General features: G+C 43.9%; 1 protein-coding gene and 1 long non-coding RNA gene across 2 annotated transcripts; one reads left to right on the top strand and one right to left on the bottom strand.

Moving 5' to 3' along the window:
* Nucleotides 1–8,582: 8,582 nt before the first annotated feature.
* LOC141025640 (uncharacterized) lies at nt 8,583–12,196 on the bottom strand. Its single transcript, XR_012187838.1, has 2 exons — nt 11,819–12,196; nt 8,583–8,878 (listed from the first exon to the last, which is right to left on the bottom strand). It is a non-coding gene; the product is annotated as an uncharacterized lncRNA (long non-coding RNA).
* Nucleotides 12,197–15,114: 2,918 nt separating this feature from the next.
* On the top strand, nt 15,115–19,005 carry LOC109784291 (uncharacterized). The gene is made up of 4 exons (XM_020342889.4): nt 15,115–15,843; nt 16,296–16,373; nt 16,837–18,088; nt 18,736–19,005. The coding sequence occupies exons 1-3, from the start codon at nt 15,334–15,336 to the stop codon at nt 18,028–18,030; spliced, it is 1,782 nt and encodes a 593-aa protein (XP_020198478.1). The 5' UTR covers nt 15,115–15,333; the 3' UTR covers nt 18,031–18,088; nt 18,736–19,005.
* Nucleotides 19,006–19,309: the final 304 nt, after the last annotated feature.

The raw sequence follows: 19,309 nt of genomic DNA, 5'->3' as shown, positions 1-19,309 counted from the left end.
CCACATACTCAACTATCATTTAGTCTTTCACAATTGCTAACACTCACGCAATACTTGTGGTTACGGAGTTTTAATCGGACACAGAGAAAGATAGGGGCTTATAGTTTCGCCTCCCAACCTTTTACCTCAAGGGTAATGTCAACAATAATAGCTCATGCTAACTTACATCCAATTAGATATATATATATATCAGGATCTTTCCAACACAATGTGCTTGGTAAAGGATAAAATGTAAAAAGGAAAGGTGAAGATCACCATGACTCTTGCATAAGGTAGAAGATAAAAGTAAAAGATAGGCCCTTCGCAGAGGGAAGCAGTGGTTGTCATGCGCTTTCAGGGTTGGATGCACAAAATCTTAATGCAAAAGAACGTCACTTTATATTGCCACTTGTGATATATGCAGTCCGTCGCTTTTATTTCTTCCACATCACAAGATCGTATAAAGCTTATTTTCTCCCACACTAATAAGTCATACATATTTAGAGAGCAATTTTTATTGCTTGCACCGATGACAACTTACTTGAAGGATCTAACTCAATCCATAGGTAGATATGGTGGACTCTCATGGCAAAACTGGTCTTAAGGGTATTTGGAAGCACACGTAGTATTTCTACTTGGTGCAAAGAATTGGCTAGCATGAGGGAGAAAGGCAAACTCAACATGTTGGATGATCCATGACAATATACTTTATCTCAGATATAAGAAAACATGACCCATTACGTTGTCTTGCTTGTCCAACATCAACTCTTTAGCATGTCATATTAATGAGTGCTCACAATCATAAAAGATGTCCAAGATAGTATATTTATATGTGAAACCTCTCTTTCTTTATTACTTCCTATCAATTGCAACGATGACCAAAACTATGTTTGTCAACTCTCAACAACTTTTAATCATCATACTCTTCATATGTGAAGTCATTACTCTCCATAAGATCAATATGATCTCTTTTTATTTCTTTTTATTCTTTCTTTTTCTTTTATTCCCTCAAGATCATAGCAAGATAATCAAGCCCCTTGACTCAACACTAATCTTTATTATATAGCTCACGGACTCGATTACATAAAAGGATCATAAAGCAAAACTCACAACTAGATCATACTAAAACTTTATTCTACTAGATCAAGATATTACTAAAAGGATCAAACTAAGAAAAACGGTAAAGATAGGAGTGTGATGGTGATACGATACCGGGGCACCTCCCCCTAGCTTGGCAGTTGCCAAGGGGAGTGCCCATACCCATGTGATTATATCTCTTTTGCTGGCGAAGGTGATGGAGTTGTTGATGATGTAGGCTTGTCGTCGGTCTTCCAAGGCATAGGCTCACCATCATAGAAGGGTGATCGAGCCTCCGGAATCCTCAAATCTGCAGCCAAACTCATCCTCTTGAATCTATATTAATACTCACAGTTTTGGTTTTGTAGGTCATAGATTTGGGCTTGGAGGTGCTCGATCTTCTCATGAAGCTTGAAGATGGTCTCCCCAATGTTCTTGGCATCCAGCTTGCGGTTGTTGGTGAACTCCGCGATCATCATATGGTTGGCGTTGAGTCCACGTTCCACCATCCCCTGGCACTTGAAAACTTGTTGCTCCATTGCTTCGAGTCTCGTCTCCATGCTTCCTGTCTTCCTTGGTCCCTCAACATCGCGGATGTGCAGCAACCCATCACGCATCTCAATGGTTTGAGGGTGTTGCAACACCTCCGCGAGGTAGGGGTTGATGACCTTCTCGAAGAACATGTCCTTGGGGGCGCTTGAAGATGTCATGGTGATCTAGATCTGTCAGAAAAATAGCTCGAAACGAAAACAGAGGATATTTGCATGATACAGGAGTCAAAACCTTCGGGAGATTATATAATGAATTTTTACCGACCAAAATACGTATCGTGCAAGAAAACGGAGTTCGGAGAGTGCACGAGGTGCCCACGAGGTAGGGGGGCGCGCCCAGGGGGGTAGGGCGCGCCTCCCACCCTCGTGGAAGCCTCGTGTCCTTCCCGGACTGCTTCTTATTTTCCTATTTTTCTAAATATTCCAAAACGGAGAAAAATTGCCATTAGAACTGGTTTGGAGTCGGTTTACTTACCGTACCACATACCTACTCCTTCTCGGAGTCTGCAGCGTTCTGGAAAGTGTCCCTTATGTATACCTCCAGTGTTACGGTTTCAATAACATTAGTTTCAACATTTATAGGATTACCTGAGATATAATGTTTGATTCTTTGACCGTTCACCACCTTTGGATTTGTGTCTTCGAAGTTTTTGATTTTTATGGCACCGGAACGATAGACCTCCTCGATAACGTAAGGACCTTCCCATCTAGAGAGAAGTTTTCCTGCAAAAAATCTTAAACGAGAGTTGTATAACAATACATAATCACCTACATTAAACTCACGCTTTTGTATCCTTTTGTCATGCCATCTTTTAACTTTTTCATTAAACAATTTGGCATTCTCATAGGCTTGGGTTCTCCATTCATCAAGTGAGCTAATGTCAAATAACCTATTCTCACCGGCAAGTTTAAAATCATAATTGAGCTCTTTAATGGCCTAGTATGCCTTATGTTCTAGTTCGAGAGGTAAGTGACATGCTTTTCCATAAACCATTTTATACGGAGACATACCCATAGGATTTTTATATGCAGTTCTATAGGCCCATAATGCATCATCAAGTTTCTTGGGCCAATTCTTTCTGGATCTATTAACAGTCTTTTGCAAAATTAATTTGAGCTCTCTATTACTCAATTCTACTTGACCACTAGACTGTGGGTGATAAGGAGATGCAATTCTATGATTAACATCATACTTAGCAAGCATTTTACGAAAAGCACCATGAATAAAATGTGAACCACCATCAGTCATTAAATATCTAGGGACTCCAAACCTCAGAAAAATAATTTCTTTAAGCATCTTAATGGAAGTGTTATGATCAGCGCTACTAGTTGGAATAGCTTCTACCCACTTAGTAACGTAATCAACAGCAACTAAAATATGTGTATACCCATTAGAGGAAGGAAAAGGTCCCATATAATCGAAGCCCCAAACATCAAATGGTTCAATAACAAGTGAATAATTCATAGGCATTTCTTGACGTCTACTAATATTACCAATCCTTTGACATTCATCACAAGACAAGACAAGCTTACGGGCATCCTTGAAGAGAGTAGGCCAATAAAAACCGGATTGTAATACCTTATGTGCAGTTCTATCTCCAGCGTGGTGTCCTCCATAAGCCTTGGAGTGACACTTGCGTAGGATCTGTTCCTGTTCATGCTCAGGTACACAACGTCTAATAACACCATCTACTCCTTCTTTATAAAGATGTGGGTCATCCCAAAAGTAATGCCTCAAATCATAGAAAAACTTTTTCTTTTGCTGGTATGTGAAACTAGGTGGTATAAATTTAGCAACAATGTAATTAGCATAATCAGCATACCATGGAGCAGTACAAGAAGCATTTATGACATTCAATTGTTCATCAGGAAAGCTATCATCAATAGGTAGTGGGTCATCAAGAACATTCTCTAACCTAGACAAGTTGTCTGCAACGGGGTTCTCAGCTCCCTTTCTATCAATAATATGCAAATCAAATTCTTGTAACAAGAGAACCCATCTAATAAGTCTAGGTTTAGCATCTTTCTTTTCCATAAGGTATTTAATAGCAGCATGATCTATGTGAATAGTTACTTTAGAATCAACGATATAAGGTCTAAACTTATCACAAGCAAAAACAACTGCTAAGAATTCCTTTTCAGTAGTAGCATAATTTCTCTGGGCATTGTCTAAAGTTTTACTAGCATATTGAATAACATTTAATTTCTTATCAACCCTTTGCCCTAGAACAGCACCTACAGCATAATCACTAGCATCACACATAATTTCAAAGGGTAAATTCCAATCAGGTGGCTGAACGATAGGTGCAGAAATCAATGCTTTCTTAAGTATTTCAAATGCTTCTACACAATCATCATCAAAGACAAAAGGAATATCTTTTTGTAATAGATTAGTCAGAGGCCGAGAAATTTTTGAGAAGTCCTTAATGAACCTCCTATAAAAACCGGCGTGACCGAGGAAACTTCTTATACCTTTAATGTCCTTGGGACATGGCATCTTTTCAATAGCATCGACTTTAGCTTTGTCAACTTCAATGCCTCTTTCAGAAATTTTATGCCCCAAGACAATGCCTTCATTAACCATAAAGTGGCATTTCTCCCAATTCAAGACAAGGTTAGTTTCTTCACATCTCTGCAAAACTCGATCAAGGTTGCTCAAGCAATCATCAAAAGAGGATCCATAAACGGAGAAATTGTCCATGAAAACCTCACAAATCTTTTCAAAAAAATCAGAGAATATAGCCATCATGCATCTTTGAAAGGTAGCAGGTGCATTACATAAACCAAAAGGCATACGTCTATAAGCAAAAGTACCGAAAGGGCAAGTAAAAGTGGTCTTTGCTTGATCATCAGCTGACACGGGTATTTGAGAGAAACCAGAGTAACCATCTAGAAAGAAAAAATGTGTATTTTTGGATAATCTTTCTAGCATTTGATCAATGAAAGGCAAAGGGTAATGATCCTTTTTAGTAGCTTTATTTAATTTACGGAAATCAATTACCATCCTATAACCTGTAATAATTCTTTGCGAAATCAATTCATCTTTATCATTAGGAACGACAGTAATACCTCCCTTCTTAGGGACACAATGGATAGGACTTACCCACTGATTATCAGCAACGGGATAGATTATACCTGCCTCAAGGAGATTTAATATTTCCTTTCTTACCACTTCTTTCATCTTAGGATTCAGCCGTCGTTGGTGATCAATAACTGGTTTGGCGTCTTTCTCCAAATTTATTTTGTGTTGACATAGAGTGGGACTAATGCCCTTAAGATCATCGAGAGTATATCCAATAGCAGCGCGGTGCTTCTTCAGAGTTTTCAATAATTTTTCTTCCTCCTTCTCTGAAAGGTTAGCACTAATAATAACAGGATATATCTTCTTTTCATCAAGATAAGCATATTTAAGAGTATCAGGCAATGGTTTAAGCTCAAACACGGGATCACCCTTGGGTGGAGGAGGATCCCCTAGGATTTCAACGGGCAAGTTGTGTTTCAGAATAGGTCCCTGTTTAAAGAATACTTCATCTATTTCCCTTCTTTCATTCATAAACATATCATTTCATGGTCTAGCAAATATTGTTCTAAAGGATCATTAGGAGGCACATCAATAGAAGCAAGACCAATAATTTCATCCTTACTAGGCAATTCCTCATCACGGGGTTGTCTACGAAATTTAGAAAAATTAAACTCATGAGACATATCATCCAAACCAATAGTAACAACATCCTTTTTGCAGTCTATCTTAGCATTAACAGTATTCAAGAAGGGTCTACCAAATATAATGGGACAAAAGCTATCTTGAGGGGAACCAAGAACAAGGAAATCAGCAGGATATTTAGCTTTCCCACACAAGACCTCAACATCTCTAACAATCCCAATTGGTGAAATAGTATCTCTATTGGCAAGCTTAATGGTGACATCAATTTCTTCTAACTCAGTAGGTGCAATATCATGCATAATTTCTTGATATAAAGAAATAGGTATTGCACTAGCACTAGCACCCATATCACATAAGCCATGATAACAATGATCTCCTATTTTAACATAAATAACAGGCATGCCTACCATAGGTCTATGTTTATCTTTAGCACCAGGTTTAGCAATTCTAGCAGTCTCATCACAAAACTAAATAACATGCCCATCGATATTATCAGCCAAGAGATCTTTAACAATAGCAATATTAGGTTCAACCTTAACTTGCTCAGGAGATGTATAAGTTCTAATATTACTTTTACGAACCACAATTGAAGCTTTAGCATGATCCTTCATTCTAATAGGGAAAGGTGGTTTCTCAACATAAGCGGTAGGAACAATAGGATCATTATAAGTGATAGCCTTTTCTTCAACTTTAATAGGTTCAACTACTTTTACTTCTATGGGAGGATGATATTTAAACCACTTCTCCTTAGGGAGATCAACATGAGCAGCAAAAGATTCACAAAAAGAAGCTACTATCTCAGAGTCAAGTCCATATTTAGTGCTAAATTTACGGAAAACATCGGTATCCATAAAAGATTTAACACAATCAAACTTAGGTGTTATACCTGACTCCTTACCTTCGTTGGGATCCCAATCTTCAGAGTTGCGTTTAATTCTTTCCAATAAATTCCATTTGAATTCAATAGTCTTCATCATAAAAGAACCAGTACAAGAAGTATCGAGCATGGAGCGATTGTTGTCAGAAAGCCGAGCATAAATTTTTTGAATAATCATTTCTTTTGAGAGCTCATGATTGGGGCATGAATATAACATTGACTTAAGCCTCCCCCAAGCTTGAGCGATGCTTTCTCCTTTGCGAGGCCAAAGATTATATATATAATTACGATCACGATGAACAAGATGCATAGGATAAAACTTCTGATGAAATTCCAATTTCAATCGCTTGTAGTCCCATGATCCCATATCATCACATAGCCTATACCATGTCAATGCATCTCCCTTCAAAGATAAAGGGAAGACCTTCTTCTTGATAACATCATCGGGCATACCTGCAAGCTTAAATAATCAACAAACTTCATCCACATAGATTAAGTGTAAATCGGGATGCAATGTTCCATCTCCTGCAAAAGGATTAGCTAGCAGTTTCTCTATCATACCCGAAGGAATTTCAAAGTAAACATTTTCATTTTCAGTAGGTTCAGTAGGTTGAGGAGCAACTCTTTGCTCTACTGGTCGAGGTGAAGATACCCCGAACAAGCCCCTCAAAGGGTTACTTTCCATAGTAACAAGTGACAGTAAATTTCAGCACACTATATAAATTTTTCCTTACCAAATTCCACCTACCAAAGGTGCTTCACTCCCCGGCAATGGCGCCAGAAAAGAGTCTTGATGACCCACAAGTATAGGGGATCTATCGTAGTCCTTTCGATAAGTAATAGTGTCGAACCCAACGAGGAGCAGAAGGAAATGATAAGCGGTTTTCAGTAAGGTATTCTCTGCAAGCACTAAAATTATCGGTAACAGATAGTTTTGTGATAAGGTAATTGGTAACAAGTAACAAGTGTAAATAAAGTGCAGCAAGATGGCCCAATCCTTTTTGTAGCAAAGGAAAAGTCTGGACAATTTCTTATATGAAGGAAAATGCTCCTGAGGACACATGGGAATTATCGTCAAGCTAGTTTTCATCACGTTCATATGATTCGCGTTCGGTACTTTGATAATTCGATATGTGGGTGGACCGGTGCTTGGGTGCTGTCCTTACTTGGACAAACATCCCACTTATGATTAACTCCTATTGCAAGCATCCGCAACTACAAAAGAAGTATTAAGGTAAACCTAACCATAGCATGAAACATATGGATCCAAATCAGCCCCTTACGAAGCAACGCATAAACTAGGGTTTAAGCTTCTGTCACTCTAGCAACCCATCATCTACTTATTACTTCCCAATGCCTTCATCTAGGCCCAAACAATGGTGAAGTGTCATGTAGTCGATGTTCACATGACACCACTAGAGGAGAGACAACATACATCTCATCAAAATATCGAACGAATACCAAATTCACATGACTACTAATAGCAAGACTTCTGCCATGTCCTCAGGAACAAACGTAACTAATCACAAAGCATATTCATGTTCATAATCAGAGGGGTATTAATATGCATAATGGATCTGAACATATGATCTTCCACCAAGTAAACCAACTAGCATCAACTACAAGGAGTAATCAACACTACTAGCAACCTACAGGTACCAATCCTAGGCTATGAGGCAAAGATTGGATACAAGAGATAAACTAGGGTTTGACAGGAGATGGTGCTGGTGAAGATGTTGATGAAGATGGACCCCCTCCCGATGAGAGGATCGTTGGTGATGACGATGGCGATGATTTCCCCCTCCCAGAGGGAAGTGTCCCCAGCAGAACAGCTCCGCCAGAGCCCTAGATTGGTTCCGCCAAGGTTCCGCCTCGTGGCGGCGGAGTCTCGTCCCGAAAGCTTGCTTATGATTTTTTCTCGGACGAAAGACTTCATATAGCAGAAGATGGGCACCGGAGGGCAACCAGGGGGCCCACGAGGCAGGGGGCGCGCCCAGGGGGGTAGGGCGCACCCCCACCCTCGTGGCCAAGGTGTGGGCCCCCTCTGGTATTTTCTTCACTCAGTATTTTCTATTATTTCCAAAAATAACTTCCGTGGAGTTTCAGGACTTTTGGATTTGTGCAGAATAGGTCTCTAATATTTGCTCCTTTTCCAGCCCAGAATTCCAGCTGCCGGCATTCTCCCTCTTGATGTAAACCTTGTAAAATAAGAGAGAATAGGCATAAGTATTGTGACATAATGTGTAACAACAGCCCATAATGCAATAAATATCGATATAAAAGCATGATGCAAAATGGACGTATCAGGGCTACCTACAGGTAGTCGGCTCTAATACCAACTTGTGACGCCCTCGATTCAATCGTACACTAATCATACACGCAAATGTGTACGACCAAGATCAAGGACTCACGGGAAGATATCACAACACAACTCTAGACACAAATAAAATAACACAAGCTTTATATTACAAGCCATGGGCCTCGAGGGCTCGAATACATAAGCTCGAAAGCACAAGAGTCAGCGGAAGCAACAATATCTGAGTATAGACATAAGTTGAACATGGATGCCTTAAGAAGGCTAGCACAAAAGCAACACGATTGAAGAGGCAAGGCCTCCTGCCTGGGAGCCTCCTAACTACTCCTGGTCGTCGTCGGCCGCCACGTAATAGTAGGCACCCTCAGTGTAGTAGCAGTCGTCGGTGGTGACATCTGGCTCTTGGACTCTGTCATCTGGTTGCGTCATCCCGGAAGAATGGAAAAGGGGGAAAAGAGGGAGCAAAGCAACTGTGAGTACTCATCCAAAGTACTCGCAAGCAAGGATCTACACTACATATGCATCGGTGTCAATGAAATGGGTAGTATATGTGGACTGAACTGCAGAATGCCAGAAGAGAAGAGGAAAGCCTATCCTATCGAAGACTAGCATCTTCGAGCAGCACCAAGCATCTTGCAGCATCAGAAGGGAGATAAGAGTAGCATAAAGTAAAGTAGTAGTAGTGTTATCAACCTCGACCAGAGATCCTTTCTCAACTCCCTGCGAGAAAGCAATCCCAGAGCCATACTATCCAGTTATCACCTCAAGTATCAACTCCAAGTGTCCGTTACCGTAGGACAGGCTATCGATAGATGTTTTCTTCCCTGCAGGGGTGCACCAACTTACCCACCACGCTCGATTAACTCCGGCCAGACACACTTTCCTGGGTCATGCCCGGCCTCGGCCAAACAATACGCCGCAACCCGACCTAGGCTTAATAGAGAGGTCAGCACGCCGGACTAAACCTATGCCCCCAGGGGTCATGGGCCATCGTCTCGGGAACTCCTGCACGTTGCGTGGGCGGCCGGTGAGCAGACCTAGCTACCTCCTTTAACAAGGCAAGTGCTTACGCAGTCCAACCCGGCGCGCGCCGCTCAGTCGCTAACGTCTATTAAGCTTCGGCTGATGCATACGACGCATAATGCCCATACTTTGCCCACGTGATGGTTAGTGCTATCAGGCCAGAGGCCCCTCGGATCAAATATCCAAACCGTTAGTGTGTTGGTAGCGCGGTCACGAGCAGAGACTCACGAAAGATGTGACCCCGTCGCCCCGTCTCGATGACTTGTGGCAAGGGCTAAGAATGCCCGGCCACGCCTCGTATTCAACTCTCGGCAGGTCAACCCGTCTCCACATTACTCGCGGGTACCCCTCAGGGTCGACCCGCCTTTCCAAGTAACAGTTGTAAAGTCCAAGTATCCGTGTGTCCAAACATCAAGGGGAAAACCCGAGGAATCACCCCCGGTGAATTCCCTCGATGTAATCATCAAGGTGAACGTAAGAGGAACCACCCTCGAGGTTCACACTTGAGGGGTTGCACGACAGAGTCGTATCCGAAGTGGTTAAGGAGGAAATCACCCTCGATGACCACGACCGAATAGCTACACTACAGAGATCTCATCAGGAGTGATGTATGAGGTTCCACCCTCGGCACTCGATGGTAACTCTGCAGAGTCGAGCAACAAAAGGGGCGTGATGTGATGTGAGGTGTCGGGCTCTGGTTGTCGATCACGTTGATCGAGTCGTCGATGATGAAGCAGGGGCAACAAGGACCAGGTGGGGGTCACTGATGGATCAATAACCAACCTATACTAAGCAGTTTAGGATAAGCAGGTAAGTAACAATAAGCAGGTTACAAAAGCAGGCTATGCATCAGAATAGGAGCAATCAATTACAGTAGCAAAATCTAATGCAAGCATGAGAGAATGGAATGGGCGATATCGGGATGATCAAAGGGGGGGTTGCCTGGAAGCTCTGTTGTAAAGGAAGAAGGGTCGGCGGAGACGTAGTCGATCACAGGGGCAGCATCGGCCACGGGGTCTACCAGAGAGAAGAGGGGGAAGAAACAATAAATATAAAGCAAACATAGCATCACAAAGCATAACATGGCAATATTCTGTGCCGGGTGTGACCTAACATATGGCTACACGATATAGGTGAAGGGGGAATTCAACCGGGAATGTATTCCCGGTTCCGGACCTATGTCAGGCAGATGTCCGGAGGGAGAATGTTCCATGTTCAGATAGTTAAAGGCATCTGACAGGTAAACGGACGGCGTATTCGGATTCGTCTCGTCGTTCTGAGCAACTTTTATGTAGAAAGCATTTTCATCTGACTTACGGTTATTTTTATATGATTTTCAAAGTTTAAAACATTATCTAAATTTAATAATAATTCGAAAATAAACTGTAATTACTTTTTATACCCAGCAGCAGCTAGCCAGTGTGTATGACATGTGGGTCCAGTGGGGATGAGTCAGCCCAGTCAACCGTTGACCAGTTGACTGGTCAACGAAGTCAAAGGGGGCCAGGGGGTCCCACCTGTCACTGACTGGGACTGCACAGTCAGCAGGTTTGACTAGTCAAATGGGACCAATGGGCCCAGTAGTGAGTGACTATTAACTTAACAGATTAAACTAAGTCATTTTAATTAGTAGTGGGGGCCCGCATGTCATTGGGGTTAGGGGTTAGGCCTGGGTTAATTAGCGCTAAAGGACGCCACGTTGGCCAGTTTATTAGCGGCTAACCGCCGACGCTAAACAGGAGCGGCGGAGCTCGCCGGCCGGCCGATTTCGGCAACGGCTGTACACGCGAGGGGTGGCAAACGAATGGGCGCGGCAAGGCGAGTCGAGTGAGGGGCGCAGGGGTGCCGGAGGGGAAGCTAGGCGGCGGCGGCTAGAGCTCGGCCACGAGCGCGGGGTGGGGGCGCGCGGGCGCAAACGGTGAGCTACGAGCGGCGCGGCGCGTGATGCAGATTGCGTGGGTCGGGGCCGTCGTGTGGGCTGGGCGGCAGCGGCGGAAAAATAGCAGGAGGTAGCGGGGGCGGTAGGCGGCGGCAGAGGCAACGCACAAGGGGAGCGCGACATCGGGCGGGGCCAGCACGGCCTGACGTAGGCAGCAGTAGGCAGCGGCGGCTGCAGTAGAAAGCAGCAGCATCGGGAGAGCAGGGGGCGAGGCCACGCGCGCGCGGGTCGGTCGCGGACGGGCGCTGTCAAACGGGTCAGGGGCGCGGCCAGGGATGCACAGCGCGCGTGGGCACGACGACGGGCGTGTTGGCCGCGAGTTCGGGCGTGGTGTTGCGGCGTCCTACGACGGTGGAATCGTAAGGGGAACGGGGGAATCGAAGGAAGGGCTCACCTCCATTGCTGGGAAGGCCCAGGGAGGACTTGCCGGAGCGAACGACGGCGACGAGCTCGGGGAAGGTCGGGGAGGCACCGGTGGTGGAGATCGACGGCGTTGGCCGCGACGGCTTTGGTGGGGATGGCGGCTCGATTCAGAGCGTACATGGCATTTTGGCTTCGATCCTGAGGCGTAGGTGAAGGAGACGAGGTCGGGTAGGCTCCTGGCCACCTTGTAGCAGCTCGGGATGGCCGGCGGTCGCGTGAGGTGCGGCGGCGTCGACGAGCACGCTCGGGCTCATGTGAGAGTAAGAAGAGGGGAGCGGGTGGGGAAGAGGGGAGGTGCTAGGGTTCGCCCAAGGGGGGGGGGGTTCGCTGGCATCCTTATCGCGTGGGGAAGCGTCGGATGCTCGACGCGTGACGATCCAGGAGGTGGACGAATGACCGGCGTCCAGCAAGCCGTGGTTGAACAGGGGAAGAAGGCAAAGGGAAAGTTGGGCTGTGTTGATTCAGCCGGTTACTGTGCACTTGTGGCCCAAGTGCACAGTGGGGCCTTTTCCTTTTCCTCTTTTTCGGTTTCTTCCAATTTTTGTCTCTGTTTTGCATTTTCTTTTAGTACCAAATGAGTTTTTTTGAACAAAACTTGGCACACAAATCTAACACAATACCTCGAGATGGAACAAAAAGTTTCGGGTCAAAAGGAGTTGTCTAATCAATTTTAGAAATTGAAAAGGTCAATTTAAAAGCTGCTGGACCATTAAATTAATTCTCATGGGCATTTTGGGAATTCAGAAGAGGTTGGCTTCAACATGACAATGATCAGGGGAATTTATAGGATAAGGTGAACATTTTAGTTTTACTGCTCGAAGAAATAATTTATTCAACTTATTTGTTATTTGAAAAAGGCTTTGATTTTGGACAAGTGGCAAGCTGCATAGTAATCACGATGACATGGCCACCATTAGGGGAGATTACTGTAGCATGATTCTTGGGGTGTTACAGTTGTCCTGCTGGAGCTTGGAGCTGAGCGCGGGCTGGGAGGGTCCAGTTCCGGCATCCGCGTTGCGCCGGCGCGGGAGTTGCGGCGATGCTGCAGATCCGGAGCTGCCCCCGGTGTCCACCTTGGACCCCTCCAAGGCAATGCAGAGGGCCAGCTCCTCATCGTAGTCGAGGTCGGAGCCGGAATAGTTGCCGAAGCTCGACATTGCTCTGGATTGGATCGAAATGCGGGAGTGGAGAGAACAGGACGGAGCGAGAGAGGCAAGTGGAGTGAGCTAGGGTTCGGAGCTGGAAGCCGGATTGGAGAATTTTTTTGGACAACTGTGGGGTTGGTGATGGACCGGGCCTATCAGGCGGACGTAAGGATGGCAAGTTTACCCACGGGTACGGGTACCCGCGGGTACCGTACCCGCATGGGCAGGCTATGGGCACACTTTTATACCCATGGGTAGTACCCATACCCTACCCGTTAAGTCATGGGTAAGGTACGGGTATAGCCTTGTATGCGCGGGTATACCCAACCCTGCCCGTTTATGAATTAATATTATTTTGTCATCAATTAGTCATTAATTTGTCATGTGACTCGTCTACTCCCATTGACTTAAGAGTATGTTATGGTCTTTAAATTTTGATATTGATCATTTACTCATCTACCTATTATTTAGATGAGATAATTGATTTTTTGTGTCAAATGTGCTATCAATGAGGGTAAAATTGTGAACAACTTGTGTACTATTTGTTCTACCCGTTGGGTACCCAATGGGTACGGGTACCCGTCTGGTATGGTATGGGTACAGTTTCATACCCATGGATACGGGTATGGATGGAATTTTGTACCCACTGACTATACGGGTATGGGTATGATATTGCTCTACCCTATCCATACCCTACCCATTGCCATCCTTAGGCGGACGCGGACGCGCCTAGGCGTGCTCGGGCCGTCCCATATCCGTTTTTTATTTGGACTGAATATAAAGGACGCCGGACAGTCCGTACGTTTGTCCTATTCGGCGCCTTAGCGCCGAATATAGGCCAGCTCTTACAGGGCGCACACCCCCGATCTCACATCGTCGCTATATGGGCCGGCCCTTTTATTTCTGTTTTGAAAGCGCAAAAAGCAAAAGAAAAGCGGGTGCACTAGGAATCGAACAGGATACCTGTACAATACAGAAACCACCACGCCACCAAGCCTAATCTGATTACGTGCACCTTTCTAGTGCTTTTATTCCTTGTAATTTTCTTTTATCATTTTTCCTTTTTCCATTTTCTGTTTTCCTTCTTTTCTTTTACTTTTTTCTTTCTTCCTGGTTCGACACAAAATCGATGAATTTCTCAGATTCGATGATCTTTTTTCAAACTTGATGAACATTTTTGAAACTCGATGAACTTTTTTCAATCTCGATGAACGTTTTTCTCAAATTTGATGAACTTTTTTCAAACTCGATGAACTCTTTTCTCAAATTCGATGAACTTTTTGCAAACTCGATGAACTTTTTTTAAACTCGATGAACTATTTTCATATACGTGAACTTTTTTCTCAAATTCGATGAACTTTTTTCAAACTTGATGTACTTTTTTTCAAACTCGATGACCTATTTTCTTATCTGTGAACTTTTTTATGAAAAGTGGTGAACTTGTTTAAAGCTTTGAACTTTTTTCAAATTTGTGAACTTTTTTTATCAAAATTGATTAAAAAAATTCAAATCCGTGAACTTTTTGAGAAATCATGAACTTTTTTTTCTCAAAATTGATGAACCTTTTCAAAATCCGATGAACTTTTTTCAAACGTGTGAACTTTTTTAAAAAAGATTAACTTTTTTGATTTTTTTGTGAACAATTCTTTGAAATCCGAGACCTTTTTCAAAATCACTGATCTGTTTTTAAAATTCGCGAATTCTTTGTTCAATTTTTCGTTCCCTTTTTCCAAATAATTTGTACTGCCGCAGAAACTCGGGGTCAAATAAAACTGTTTTCGTTCATAACACATCAATGTTACCATGGTGCAGTGGTTGAAGCCCCAAGTACGAGCTTTCTACATGTATTTTCTGGCCGTTTGGTTTTTTATCTTCAGAACGAGGGCTACATGTATTTCGGCTCGTTCTTGGGCCGGCCCGCATAACCAGGTGCGTGGGCGCTGGGTTCGTTTGCTGGCGCATAAGGCGCCAGCGAGGAGCTCTCCCGGTTTGAGACGCCCGATGAGCCCACCGGCCACCGGGGTGTTTGAGAATTGAGATGCGTTTGGGCTCGAAGCCCTCTCCTTTGCTCCCCGGTCGCCGTGGCGAATCCCGCAACAAAACCCTAGCCCAAAACCCCCCACATAGGCACCCCGCAGTCCTGAACCCTCCTTTGCGGCTTTGCCTGGAGCCCCACCCGGAGCCACTATCACACTCCGTCGCGCCTTCCGCCTCGCCCCTTGCGCTCCTGTCGAGCCGGCGGCGCGGTGCCCTCGCTACACACTCCCTGCGCCAAGCTCCGCCGGTACCGCCATCGCGTTCGCCTCTCCCAGCACGCACGCTAGCTGCTATTTACACTGAGATGGATTCTGAGGTTCTGGTGAAAGAGGTACTGAAAGATGGAGGGGGGAAGGGGGAGGAGGGGAGCAAAGACGAAGCTGCTGTTCGTGCTGAGATGATTCCCGCGGTCTCGTTGAAAGAGGAAGTGGAAGGTGGAGGAAGTAAGGGGGAGGACCAGAGCAACGGCGAGGCTTCCGTTGATGCTGAGATGAATTCTGAAGTCTCGGCGGAAGTGGAAATGGAGAATGGAGGAAGCAAGGGGAAGGAGGAGAGCGAGGCCGAGGAGGAAGATGGGGAATCAGGGGAGGCTACTTCGAGTAGTGAGGAGGATGACGAGGAGGAGGAGGAGTCAAGTGAAGCGTCGTCGAGCAGTGATGAGGAAGAGCAGAGGGCCAATAACCATTGTGGTGTCGGTGACATGGCGGCCCTCATCGAGGAGGGCAAATTGATGGTTGGAATCAATGATGATGATGATGACGAGGAGGAGGAGGAAGCATCGAAGGGTCATATCAACTCCAAACATGAAGCAGAGGTATTGAGATGTATCTTGTGCATTTTTTTTCATGTATTAGTAGAGTGTGAATCATTTGCTAGCGAGTTACAGTTCGTCTAATCAGCACAATTGACTTCACAATCAAGCTCTATTAGATGATGAATAGTACAAAATAGCACTCCTAATGCAAGAGCTTGCAGCCATATCAACAATTGTTTATATAGTGTGCTAATAGTACTCCAGCTAAATCAACAATTGATTAGAAGTTTATGCTCAATTGTTTATAGTGTGCTAACTTGTTGATTTGTTATATCTACGGTGTTGTAGAAGTTTATGCTCAGTTGTTGATTTGTTGCTACAACTTGTATAATCAATTGCTAAAAACCGTAGATATAATACAAGAGTACACCTAATGGTATATATGATCCAGTATGTTTACAAAATATGTTGTTAGTATGCGTATTATAATATTGATATGTCATACCTTGCAGATCCTTCCTCCAGTGCCGAAGATCGAAGTCCAGCTGGAACCACATCATAAGGCACTCCCAGTGGGAACAATTTCATCTGTAAGTCTTGTGTTGAGCTTGACTTTTCATCTAAAGTCTTGTTCTCATTTATTCTGAACAAAAAATTATTAGCACTTCTTTTTTATTTCACATATGGTGAACATTCAGCCAGCTACCTCCCATTTTGTGTATGTATAGATTATTTGCCTGGAAAAGCTAGAAATCTATTAGACTTGTATTTGTATGCACTAAGATAATTTGACCATATCGGTAGGTTTTGGGATTCTGGTTGACAGTGTTTACATATTTCCTGTATTGCAACTATTATCTAGTAGTACCATTTTTTGTGGAATTTTTGCATTAGCATACTTCTCCTGTATGGTGGTTGATATTTTTATTAATAGACAGTGCTTCTCATTTAGTCATAGAGTAAATGAAATACACATTCATATTTCCTCTTTTTAGATAATATGCAGTGTATTTCCTGTGCAATCCATATCTTGACTGTTTGCTGTCACACCAGATCATGGGTGAGAGAGTGATTGTTGAAGGGTCAGTGCAACATAATCCCCTGAATGAGGGTTCTATACTCTGGATAACTGAAAGCAGGACACCACTTGGTATTGTTGAGGAATTATTTGGACCAGTAAAAAACCCATACTATCTCGTGCGGTATAACTCTGTGGAAGAAGTCCCTTCTGGGATCAGTGCTGGAACTGCTGTCTCTTTTGTTATGGAATTTGCAAATCATATCTTAAATGTGAAGGAGCTATACACCAAAGGCTATGATGGATCAGGAGATAATATTGAGGACCAAACAGATGATCCTGAATTCTCTGATGACGAGAAGGAGGCTGAGTACAAAAGATCATTACGGCTGGCAAAAGGGCAGACTGATAGGCAACTTGACTCTAAGAAGCATTCTGGTGATAGGAAGAGGAAGCAGCCCAGGGATGCTGGATTCCATAAGGGTATACCTAGGACCCATGATGTAGCAACACCAGCTCACCAATCAAAACACCGTATTTATCGCTCAGATATGGCTCCTGTTGCTGATAACTCAGCACGTTCACATACGAGTGTACCAATAATGACGCCACCAGTCACAGTGAATCCTGCTATGGCATCAGCCATTCAGTTTGCAGACCAGAAAGGTGGCTGCTTCCCTAACCCATCACAGCAGTTCTTACCACAGCAGCCAAATGTGGTTTGGCCTGGTGGGTTTCCACCTTCTATGTACCCGAACATGGGAATTAACGGAGCTGCTCTTGCAGCTAATATTATTCAGAACATACTCAGTGGATCCAATCAATACCAGCAACATTACCAGAATCAGAATTTTGGTGGATTCCTCAATGGAATACCCATGACCCCAACACAGTTTATTCCGCAGAGCAGAATGCCTGTAAATCCAATGCCTTTTGGTGGACCACAAGTAAATCCTCCATTTGGTCCAACATCTGAACTGGGGATGGGGCAGGGGAACTTTGGTAATCTTGGGTACTTGGCCGGGGACCAAGGGCTGCCGCACCCTGGGTTGCCTAATGCTCAGGGATATGGGCGCCTACCATCGTCACATGGAGGTGGTGCTCAGCGTCCTATGCAATTCAATTCTGGACAGTCTAATCAGGGGAGCTCGTCCTTCTCGGGAAGAAGGCCACAACAACAGGGAGGCCAGCACTCACAGGGGAGAGGTAGTGGTGGGCATCACAAATAGGATAACTGGCAGGCGTGTATTTTTCTTCTTTGCAGGAAGAGTTATACTTGAGAACAATGTAAGTCTCCCCGTAATTGTAGTGTTTACTCACTCCTACTTCTTGATATAATTAATCCATGCGACTATTGGTGCATGTTGCTCATTACTTCTGAAAAAGATATTTGTTAAATTACTTAAGGATGGATAGATGATGAATTAGATAATTGGTAGTTTTGTATTGCGTTTGCACCTAAAAGTGAAGTAAAAAATGCTTTATCGTGGTGTAATTTTCTGCTGCTGTCATGGCATGGAATTAAAAGGAGCAATTCAGCATGGTAACTCACTTCTCATTTTGATTCTGTAGTCATACGAAACTATAGTAGGTAGCATTTTTTGTACTTTGTGTTTATATGGAACCCGAAAGCAATGACATGTTTTCTTGAGGTTGAAACTGAAACCCTTGATCTGTCCTTCGCTGTAAAAAATGGATGTGACAATGGCGTGAAAATGTGCTCCTTCTATCGTGTAGGCGTTATTGCAAGAAAACATGTCTTAGTGTCACTAAGGTGTTTGAACTGGTAGCAAGAGTAGCAATGATGGGGTGGCGGGTTTATCACATAATGGCATCTGTTGCCCACTTAAAAAGGAAACCTGTCTTCCAGTATTGATCTTTCCCTTAGTAGGGATTATTTAAAGAGCCTTAATGTTTCTTATTTACCTTCTCAGGTCTTTTAAAATGCTTGGAGTTACAAAACAAATCAGGAAGCCTTTTTGGATGAATGAATCAGGAAGCTGATGGTGGTATTTTGCCGAGCCTCACATTTTGGGAAGATCTGGAGAAGTTCAGATTTGAGGAGTTAGGCTGATAAACTTGTTGTACTTTCGTTTTCGGAAAGAGGGACTTGCTGCTTGGTCCGATACCTGAAAATGTGAGAGTTGTTTCAGTTTGCGTTTGGACGACAAGGAAAAGCACACCCGCACGACATGTCTATGCAAGGGATTTTCTTCCGATAGTTTCTAGGGCAGTAAATTTTTTTCCGAGAATCTCTAGGGCAATAATAGGCGCCGGTTCGGCCGGCGGAAATTTGGGCCGGCCGCTGTGCCTCCGTTAGATGTGCTCTACCCCAACTGTCAAATCCAAGAAAAACTAGTAGACTGCCCGTGTGTTGCCACGGGCATTTAAAAAAATTACCGGTTGCATATATAAGCATAAGCACTTAAAATTTCACATGTATAGAAAAAATACCCACAACAATTCTTGCACGCAACTGTATGTGGCAGTATCACTAAAGTGGCTGTC

The sequence above is a fragment of the Aegilops tauschii genome, chromosome 6, assembly GCF_002575655.3.
Source record: "Aegilops tauschii subsp. strangulata cultivar AL8/78 chromosome 6, Aet v6.0, whole genome shotgun sequence".
NCBI classification, from domain to species: Eukaryota; Viridiplantae; Streptophyta; class Magnoliopsida; order Poales; family Poaceae; genus Aegilops; species Aegilops tauschii.
Note: the sequence above shows the minus strand (reverse complement) of the source record. Positions and strands in the feature narration are given on the sequence as shown.